The following is a 10,582-nucleotide window of genomic DNA, read 5'->3' as shown; positions in this document are numbered from 1 at the left end:
ATAAAAATAATTTTTTACAACATTGAAAATAATCTTATTACTCTACAATCTTCTATATCAAAAACATAATTACATACTTACACATTTAATTACATATTTATTCAATCTTCATAATATTTAACATTCCTTTTTTCAATAAATCTATTCTAACTTGTACATATTTATAGCATTAGGACTAAGTTTATTTGTAGCATATTAAATTTCATTATTTATATATTTTCAATATATTTTAGAAACATCAATTAAATAATTTTTTATTTGTTTAGAAGGTATTCGGATCACTTAAGTGACATCCTCTAGCCCAACGGTACAGACAATAGAAAACTAGGTACCCATAACCTCACGCTACGATTATCCTGTCATCAAAATTAACTGTCCGTGTGGGCTAATCCCATTTCCCGCCAAAATACTCATCCTCCATTGCCCCCGATTTGGGCGACTTCTATGTCATTTAGTCATAGATGGGGAACTTTCAGTCCACATTTGTGACGGAGAGAAAGAGATAGCTTCTGCTGGAAACCCGTTTTTATTAATCAACTTTTCGGATCTCTGCTTTCCAGAAGCCATGGGAGATGAACATCTTGGTATGAAAATCTTCTTCTCATCAGAACGTTTGGTGGTATTACGCTTGTTATGATATATCTGTAGATTATATAAGTCACAGCGTTTGTCGTAGCTTTTTCAGGCAGTGCATTTTAGTGATTGTAGTTAGGCATTTGGAATTTGAATGGTAGTGGGGATGAAGGACTAGTTAAAATCTGCAGGTGGAAAGGAAGATAAATCCGGAGAGGGGCAAGATGATATGCAGATTGATTATGATCCCCAAGTAACACATATCCCTCAAGGATTCAACGCCGACTATCTCAGGGTATACTATGGTACGTTCCTCCCTTTGTGGCTTGAATTTCTATAGCAATACATACTGTAGGAATCTTGCTGTAATTTGACTTAGCCCTAATATCCTGCTACTATTTTTTGCACATTCTTTCGCCAAGTCTGTTCTCAATCAAGTTTGGATGCAGACTTTGGAGTAAGTACCCATGCTTATGTGTTATCATCCCGACATTGTTTAGAGGTGCTTGTCTGATTTGTAATTCCCCTTCAGGATGCCTGCGTAACCAAAGAAATTGCTACGATTTTCGAGTTGTTCAACTATAATAGATTTGCATTGACACTAAGGTTCTTAACCCAACATTATGCGATTCTCTCTTGGGATATGGATTGATGTCTTCAATTAACTTTCATTACTGATTGATGTCTTCAATTCCCAAATTAAGTTATAGTCCAGTTGAGGTGCTAGCTATTCCCTAAAGTAACCTTCGACGATGGTGCTGAACTACTTGTGCTTACATGGGTTTGATTTCCCTTGAGGCGTAGATTGATATGTTCAATTCCATGTCAAGTTATAGTCTATCCGAGGTCATGGCATTTCTCTAAAGTTTAAACTAATCTTCAATGCTAACTTCGAGCATTAGGCTTTTCCCCAAATTAACCTTCGATGACGGTGCTGAACTACTTGCCCTTATATGGGTTTAATTTCTCTGGGGGCGTAGATTGATATGTTCAATTCCAAGTCAAGTTACAGTCTATTTGAGGTCAGGGCTTTTCTCTAAACTACTCATCCCTTGATGGTTTTGTTTTTCCTGGGGATAATTATCAATGCCATTGGTTCCCACCGTGAGGTATACTGTAGTTGAGGTTGAACTTTTCGTTAAATTAATATTTCATGCTGACTCTGAACTGCTTGTCCGCACAAGGTTACATTTTCTCATTGGAGATAGATTGCACCTCCAATAGCTGTTGCATTGTGTACTTAAGCTCCTTATCTCCAGGCATTTATGTGCTATCCTTTTAAATTATATCAACATACATTGTATTATACGTTAGGATATGACTAAATGCCCATGGACATGTAGTTTTTGTGTTTTGCTGTGCTACTTTATGCATATTCGTTATTTTTAATGTAGAATTGGATATCTTGGATTGCATAGACGTGCCTTACAAGTGAAAGGTGTAGTGGTGTATGTTTCATATTGTGTTTTATCATTATGTTGTGAAAATATTTAATATAAGGATCTGTTTTGGTAAGCATCCAGCTTTGCTAAAACAGTCTGAACTTCAGATTAGTTTGAAGTATGACTTCTACAACTGTGCAGGAAAATTGTTTCCATATGCCGAAATGTTCAAGTGGCTGTCGTGTGGACATGGTAAGTTTAATTTCCTTTAATAACTCAACTAAATTTTGATACAACTCCCTTCTCCCCAAATAAAGCAAACAGCTGCATCAATTACTGGATGTTATGCTTAAATGTTCTGGCATTAAATTTACGAATTTATGTGCAGATGGGAAGCATCCAGCCTGTGATTCATCTTATTTTGGTCGAAGGGAGTTCTCTTTTACTCTAGAGCATGATATATATATTCGGTTTCAGTCTTTTCATGATGCAGCAGATATGGAGAATTCTATCAAAGAGAAGTGTCCACATAAGATAGATATTGGAGCTGTGTACAATGTTGACGTATGAGATACACTGTTACAACCTTTCCTCTTTTTCATTTTGAATTCCGAAGAAATGGTATGATCTTTATCATGTATGGCTCCACTGTTTCTATTTTTCTCTCAGCCTGCAAAGAGACACGCATATGCTCAAGTAGGAGACAAGGTTTTCAGTCCTGTTGAAAGAGAGCTGGTTTTTGATATTGTGAGTTTGAGTTTAAAAAGGCATTCAATAGATTAGATTGCATGTTACATTGACGTTGTCTTTTGTGATCATAGCTGACATTTTAAAGCATTTTTAACCAGGATATGACTGACTATGATGATGTACGATATTGTTGTTCTGGAGCCGATGTTTGCGTAGACTGCTGGCATTTGATGACTATTGCTATTAAAGTCATAGATACTTGTCTCCGAGGTTTGGTTATATTGAATGTTAAATGGTCATGAGTTGAAATTGGATCTTGGTACACGGAAATATTGTGTAATAGCCATGTCAGTACTATCATCTGTATTGTTGTCAATAACTTGTAATTTACTGCCATACCTATTTGCAGAGGATTTTGGTTTTGAGCACATCCTCTGGGTTTATAGCGGCCGCCGTGGGGTTCATTGCTGGGTCTGTGATGGAAGAGCAAGAAGGTGAGAGATTTCTTCCTTTTTTAAAACACTCAAAATGTATCAACATCAGCATGCATATTTTTCTGTAATGAAGAACTAAGAGTAGCACTATGAACAGGCTTACCAATGAGCAAAGAGCTGCAATTGCTTCCTATTTTCGTGTATACAAGGTTGGTCTCCTTGGTATCTGTATTGACTTACACGAAGCATCGTGATATAGTTTGATAGTCTCTGAAGTTAGTATTCTTTATATTCTCCACACAGACCAACATTAACTGTAGCTATAATTTCATTCGTGCAGGGGGGTGAAAACAGTAACAAAATGGTCTCTCTGAGTGGGCCCGTGCTGCATCCTTCCTTGACGTATGTTCCTTCTGTGGTAGTTTTTCAATCAGTTCTAGTTGTAATTTAATTTTTATTTTCATTATTAGTGGATTCAATTATCATGTGTAAGGACATCAAGAAATTCTTTCTGCAGAAGAGCTTATGCAGATGTCTTAAGGGTTTACTTTGAAGAGAAAATACTTCCAAGCCAAAAGTTATTTTCATTGGAAGACAGATATCAGAAGATACTGAATTTGATACCAGATGATTGTAGGGTTTGTCTAAACCAATTTCATTGTCTTATTATGCAATAGACTCAATCATGCTCTAGCTGATTATAGCTTTATTGAATCTGGGTCATTAGTAATATGCCGTTTCTCTTTCTTTAAGTATATTCATTCTGATTTACTGACTATCTAAAATTTTGGTTCCTGCAATATATTTTTAAATTGATGACGTCATTGTGTTTTTCTTCTTTATGTTGTGTAATATGAAATTGGCAGCAATTGCATCCCAATTTCGAGAGAAATGGCGAGAAAACAGGCGATCATCTATTTCAAAAGAAGATAATAACATTGGTCGCTGGAAACAATTGAGACAGCTACTTGAGTCAGGCAAACATAGGGTAAGGTTTTGATTCATCTGAATTCCATGAAAATTATTTAGATTTATAGTGCATCTTATGCAGTCTAATGTTTTGATCTTGTGTATTTTGTTTGTCTGGAACTTATGTTACAGGCTCCAGGATTACGGCATTGCATTGAGGAAATTGTTTTCTCTTACACCTACCCTCGGTTAGACATGGAGGTATATAATATTGGTTATCACGAAGCCTTCTGGGTTTTTATGTAAGTAGTCAATTTCACATAAGAATAAAATCTTCTTAATATCCTGCCAGGTGTCAAAGCATATGAATCACTTGCTAAAGGCACCATTTTGTATTCATCCAAAGACTGGTTTGTTATTTTCTCTTGTTTCTTACGTTTGTTTTTTCTAGATTCTGGAGATGTAGCTTGGCTCTTTCCTTTGCATGTTTTGTCTGCTTTGATGATTACAGTAGCTTGTTCTCATAATTTATTTGTCAATCTGATTCTGCATGTGGCCTTATTTTCTATCAATCAATTTGTAAATCAATCACATATTAAGGTCTGTTTTGCTAACTTGTAGTCATCCATTCCTTCATATGTTGCAGGTTGTGTCTGCGTGCCAATAAATCCCGATGATTGTGAGAACTTTGATCCTACAAGCGTACCCACTCTTTCTCAAGTAAGAGCCTTACCTTATTTTGTAGTATTTTAAGTGGTTAACTGGAGGCACTTCTTTAGGTCTGAGACAGGATAATCATATGGTATTAGATGTGGTGTAATAATTAAACCGAGGTCCATTGAACGGAAATTGAGAAACTAGTTTGTGAATGGTGTTACAATTATATGTATTTTTTTTACCTACCTCTTCATTAATGAAGGAAATGTGCAGTTATTGGAAGTTCATTACGTTGTCTCATGTATGTGTAGTGTTTTAATTTTGTTTAAGTTGTTCAAGAGCTTGACTAGGTCAAGAATATGTTCTATGAGCTCTGTACGCTTGACATTGCTCAGCACTTAGCTTACAAATTATCTCCCCCATCCAGATGTTCCTTGTTTATCATTCCCTGATAGCCCTGGTTGTGAAGTATAATACTTTTCTTATACATCCTGTGGTTTTAGGTTATGAGCAGTTATCAATTGTGCTGCTAAGGGATTTTTCCTTTGATTCCATGTGCATCCATGGTTAGTGTCTTTGACGCGGAGCACCATGCTTCCATGTTTTGTCACTCCTATAATGATGTAGATGTTTATATGCTGCACCCTTAGTTGATTCTTTTGCCGACATAAATCCTTGTTCAAGAAATTTGAATCTTCAACCTTTTTTCTCATTTGTTTCTTTGGATCTTGAATAGAAGTACTCTTTTCTTGTAGTTACTTTTATTCATTTTTCTCCTTTTAAAAAAGATTCTTTTGATTCCTACTTTCGTTTAGATTCATTTGCTTGCTTTGCCTTGACTTTGCTTTGTTCCACATTATCTCTAACACCCTTGAAAGTTACGTTTTTCTTCTCATACCAAAGTTTCATGTACGTTTGGCACAATAATGTTGATTACTCCCACAATGTCTAACTGAGAATATTCAAGAACAATATCCAATTCTAGAGGTGAAAAATGCATACTTTCCCTCTTGTTTTGTGTTTGGTTTAGTGCATTGCATTTTATTAACATGACTGATGATTGTCTTGTTACTTCTGGTCATTTTTCCATCACAGGTAGTGGCCCTACAATATTTTTCAACAAACTTGCAAACTTGCATATTTTTCAGCTTTTTACTGAGACACTTCATCTAGCACTTCATAAGATAGCAAATTGGTTACTGAACAATATATGAGTTTTACAGTGTAGAAAAGCTGCCACTTTCATTGATGATCGTAGACATTCTCCCAAATAATTTGTTATCATGGAACAATTCATAGACATTTAACTGGTTACTGAACAATATTTATGAGTTTTACAGTGTAGAAAAGCTGCAACTTTCATTGATGATCGTAGACATCCTCCCAAATAATTTGTAATCATGGAACAATTCATAGACATTTAAACAAGCAGTTGTGATACAATAGCTGAAACGAACATTCAAACATCCGAGATTGAAATTATTAAATTCTGCCCTCCTAGCTGATACAGAAAATGCTGAAATGTTTTTTCTGAGTATAGTGGTCAGAAGGCACAAGAAAATGGAGCAGTGACTGCGACCAAACTTAATACATTAACAGCTGAAACTAATTTTCACTCAGATTAGTGATAACGGTTGACTGATTTGCAACCTTTTTTTACCTCCTTATTCCTTCCCAAAGATAGCAGCACAGTGATAGCCATTAGCAATTGCCTTGGATTGTCCTGCAAGCTAGTATGGCCAGGAAAAAGCAAGATTGCACTCCACAAATTTATTATTTGAAACACAAATCTTCAATAAATTTGTAATTTCCAGGACTTATATACCAAATTGGAAGAATAATTATCTTTTCAACACATCTTCAGACTTGAACATTCAGCTCTAGTGTGAACAATCTATCACTTCCGAAACCAATCTTTGCTTGATGTTTTTAATCCTATGGTGGTAGAAATATACTCAACTCCACAAGTTGAAGTTTCAATAAGGGTCTATTTGGTTCGTGGAATTTAAAAAACCGGGATTTCTACAAACCTTGGTTTAGCCAAATCAAGGTTTTGCAAATCTTCATTCTGATTTTTGGGATTTTACTTGAACTGTTTGTTTCACTCGGAAGATGCGTGTAAAGACACATTTTAATGCATAAGCTTGGAGTTGAAGGCAAATTTCACAAATTAGTCCAATATATTGTGTTTACACTCCTTGAAAAACATAACCAGGTTTTGATTTTCAATTCCTACTTGCTAGTAGGAAGTTGGAAAATCTAGTTTTGAGGCAAAATTGGAAGTCTGCTATGCTAATTTCATTTTGCCAATTTTGAAACAAATGCAAAAAATTTCAAATCCGGATTTTGAAAAAGCCAATTCCCGTCATCTTCCAGGAACCAAACAGACCCTAAAATATCAAATGCCAGTAATGAGCTGTTTTCCTCTTTAATCCCTTTTATAAGTATTTTTCTGATTAATAAAAAGATTATTCTTTGTGTAATAACAAATAAAATATTATTCTGTGTCCTCTTAATTTCCCTCCAAAAAGTGGTTTTAGATTGCTTTATATAATTAAATGTAAGTAGTAGTTTTTTATTTTTACTTTTTCAATTAACTACTTAACTTTTTTGCACTTTCAGCCAAAGTTATGGAAAATATCAAAATGAATCAAATATGAAATCCAACCATGCCAAACATATTCTTAGTCCTTAGGATATCAAACCTTTTGAAAATTGGTGCTTTCCAAAAATAGCGATCTTCTCCAAAAAGTTGAAAATGCCTTTCAGAAAATACCATTGGAGTCAACTTGAATTTTTGACCACACTGTCATAGCCAAAATCTGTGTCTAATAAAGCTTGCATTCTTCAAGAATCTTGGAACTTTCTAATAATGTTTGAATGGACCAAAAAGGGACATCACACTCTAGCTTATGCCCTTTAATTATTCTTAGGCTTGCTTCACTCTTGCATTGCTACATACCTTAACTTTGATGTCCAGTTGTCCAAGAGGACATCAATGCTTGTGCTTGTCTTCCCAAACTTTAGGGCATGTGCATGAACTAGTTTTCCTTGTGTTCAAATTTGACTTTCCTTTTAAACACTCACTCTCTCATCTAACTCTAATCGTAGCTTTTCTCCAACAACTAGAAATGGTTAGTAAACAATCACATGTAAAAGAAAGTGGAGATATATCTATAACCAAAAGACTAGTAGAGAAATTTTTTAAAGCCCTATATTAGACTAGACAACCCAAAAAATGTAAAAGAAAGATGAAATTGAAAAAAGAAAACATCAACAAAATAAAATCAATGGCAGAGTTGATACACATCAATTGCACAAGCCACCACAACCATTAGGAAATGAACCCAATTGAAGGTTGAAGCCACCACCCAATGCTTTTTTCTCTTCAAATTTGGAGAGCCGAAATCAAACAAATGGAGAAAATCAACTCCATAATTCACCTCCTTACAAGAAAACACCATCCACCATTCATGGGGAGTATTAATGTGCTGGTAACATCTAGGATGGCATTTGAGTGGGTAAAAAGAAGATAATATAGAATAGAACACAATTAGTAAGTTAGAAGGCTAGACAATGGATATTTTAATATTCTAGGCCCCAAAATCCCTAGAACTCGGCTCCCACAAGGTAGCACATTTGAAAGAAGAGGGCATTTTGGCCACAAAAAGAGATCCATTAGGGAGCAAGTAACAACATACCCAACTCTACACTTCCCCATGTGAGACCTTCTAATCCAAGCAATTTGGGAACTCTTTCATGAGGATACAAAAAAGAGTACTAGAATCACTAGCTCCATCTAGGCCTGTAATGCATTTTACCACTTGAGGATCTTAGAGTGGAGTAGTTGGATATTACTTCGAACCTATGATCCAAAAGAATAGTGCAAAGGAAGGGCCCACAAAGTTGTGAAAATCTCATATCTTCGGCCATAACAACTAGGGCATAAGGACCAACAAAAACCACCATAGACAATGGCAAGGTCCACACTTAGCATCAAACAAGACACCAAAAATGATGTATACAAGTACTAAGAGGAAACCATAATAAGCTTACACAACGGCAAATAGAAGGCAAGGTTGGCTATAAAACAAGATCCTGTGCATAACATCATATCACAAGGCAATTTGCCATGTTATTATGAATGAACAACATTTGGCTGATGGAGAAGTTGTAACAATGGCTAAACACAAGTGATGTGCTCCCCATGAGAAATAAAAAAGGCCAAAAAAACCTATTGATGGATATGGGGATGGAAATTTGCCAAGTCCTTAAAAAGAAGAATTAAGGAGGCACGTTCAAGACAAAAATATTTTCCAAACCATTCCAAACCTCAACTCTATTCACTATCAAACAAGAAAAGGGAGTCAAGTCTACACCATAATTAGCAAGTCAATCTTTCAATTTGTTACATTCTTGGAAGCAGTGAGTGAAGAAACGTCCCCAAAGCCATTACAAATAACAACACTCATCCAAAAATTTTGCCTTCTTGCTACAACAATCTCATTTAGTCAAATCTTGATAACAACTAAAGAGTCCCCTTTCACAATTATCTTTTGAATCCAATCTCCCAAGTAAGGTCGAGAATCTCTACTATAGCTAGCCATTTTGCTTCATTGTTGGAATAAACAGCTAGAAAAATCGAGAATCTTTCATATGTGTACTGGTCATTCCTTATAAACACACCAACTTCTGTTGAGATATAATTTCGCTTTGATGCACCATTGAAGTTCAAGTTTAAAGGAAATCATTGCAAGGCTTAAACCATCATATATTCTCTTGAACTACTACTTCACGCTTAAGTCTTTAATGTTAAAAAGATAAATATATGTTGCATATTTTGTTCATTGCTTTATTAAGTGCTATCAAAGTGGCTTTCAATTGAATAATTGGTAAAGATTAGACCAAAACAAGGTTTATTGTGTGTTGTATAGAATTAAGAACTTTGCCTTTGAGTGTGATTGGTAGTATCTAACACTCAGTCTTAGTTCATCATGAGTAGAAGATTAAGACTTGTTTGAGATCATCAATTGATGTAGGAGCATCTTGGGTTCTTGGTGATCTTGCATGATCTTGTAGGAATTTTCTTTTGGTTTGGTGAAGTTCCTTGTTTTGGGCAATTTTTTGAGATTTGTTGTGCGGTCAATTTGTAGAGATTCCTAGCAGGTGCTATGAAAAGGGTCAGTTCCTTGCTGTTCATAGAGGCTATGTTTGTGATCACATCTCTTTTGGAGTTTTTCTTGGTGACCGGTTGTTGTTGATTGTTTCGGCTGATTGGCGTGGATTTTGAGGTGGATTTATGTGTGTCGACTTGGTATTAATTCATTATTGTAATTAATTGAAATTTAGGCTAATCGGTCTAATATGTTTGTCGAAGGGTATGTTATATTTTAAATGTCCACTTATGGTGGCCTATGTATAAATTTAGGGCTTGCGATTGTGAGAGAGCAAGCAAGGGGTAGCGAGGTATGAGTAGATGAGTAGTAGAGGGCTAGGGGCATCCTGTGGGATGATAGCCTTGAGTTTAAGGGTCGAATCTAAGAATTGAGTCTTTGTTCTTATTGTATTGGATGTAATCGAGAAGGCCTTATGGCCCGACATGTTGGATGTAACTTCATGATTCTGAAAATAAAACTTGTTGCAATTGATCTAGATCTTGTGTTCTTGTCTTGTTTTTGTTGTGTGATTGTTAGCTAGGGTTTGGTCATCTCCTTTGGAAATACACCAGGCTTGCATTGCATCGTCAACAAATCTTTAGAACTATTGTTCTGCTAATGCCTAATGGGGACATATGATTGTTTGGAGATATACAAGGATTTTTTGTCCATTAGTTGAATCTGAGCAGTTTTGGTGGTGCTTGGCTTGGTTTGTTCTTTGCATGTTGCATTGTTTGTGTTGGATTTAGCCCAAAAATCAATGATAAACAAAAGAGCCAAA

General features: G+C 35.6%; 1 protein-coding gene across 1 annotated transcript in view; it reads left to right on the top strand.

The window, feature by feature from the left end:
- Positions 1-312: 312 nt before the first annotated feature.
- The window catches only part of POLA3 (DNA primase POLA3), a 34,044-nt gene continuing 23,774 nt past the window's right edge, over positions 313-10,582 (top strand). Inside the window, exons 1-14 of the mRNA XM_089792334.1 lie at positions 313-584; positions 765-878; positions 2,157-2,207; positions 2,344-2,519; positions 2,625-2,702; positions 2,804-2,915; positions 3,055-3,139; positions 3,237-3,288; positions 3,420-3,481; positions 3,597-3,712; positions 3,946-4,067; positions 4,181-4,249; positions 4,341-4,398; positions 4,635-4,708. Of these exons, the coding sequence (XP_089648460.1) occupies positions 566-584; positions 765-878; positions 2,157-2,207; positions 2,344-2,519; positions 2,625-2,702; positions 2,804-2,915; positions 3,055-3,139; positions 3,237-3,288; positions 3,420-3,481; positions 3,597-3,712; positions 3,946-4,067; positions 4,181-4,249; positions 4,341-4,398; positions 4,635-4,708 (1,188 nt within the window). The 5' untranslated portion in view covers positions 313-565. The remainder of the gene's footprint in view (positions 585-764; positions 879-2,156; positions 2,208-2,343; positions 2,520-2,624; positions 2,703-2,803; positions 2,916-3,054; positions 3,140-3,236; positions 3,289-3,419; positions 3,482-3,596; positions 3,713-3,945; positions 4,068-4,180; positions 4,250-4,340; positions 4,399-4,634; positions 4,709-10,582) is intronic.

Source organism: Cupressus sempervirens, chromosome 7, assembly GCF_028749045.1.
Source record: "Cupressus sempervirens isolate cs-2001-9-10 chromosome 7, ASM2874904v1, whole genome shotgun sequence".
NCBI classification, from domain to species: Eukaryota; Viridiplantae; Streptophyta; class Pinopsida; order Cupressales; family Cupressaceae; genus Cupressus; species Cupressus sempervirens.
The sequence above is the reverse complement of the archived record's forward strand: the minus strand, read 5'-3'. Positions and strand labels throughout refer to the sequence as shown.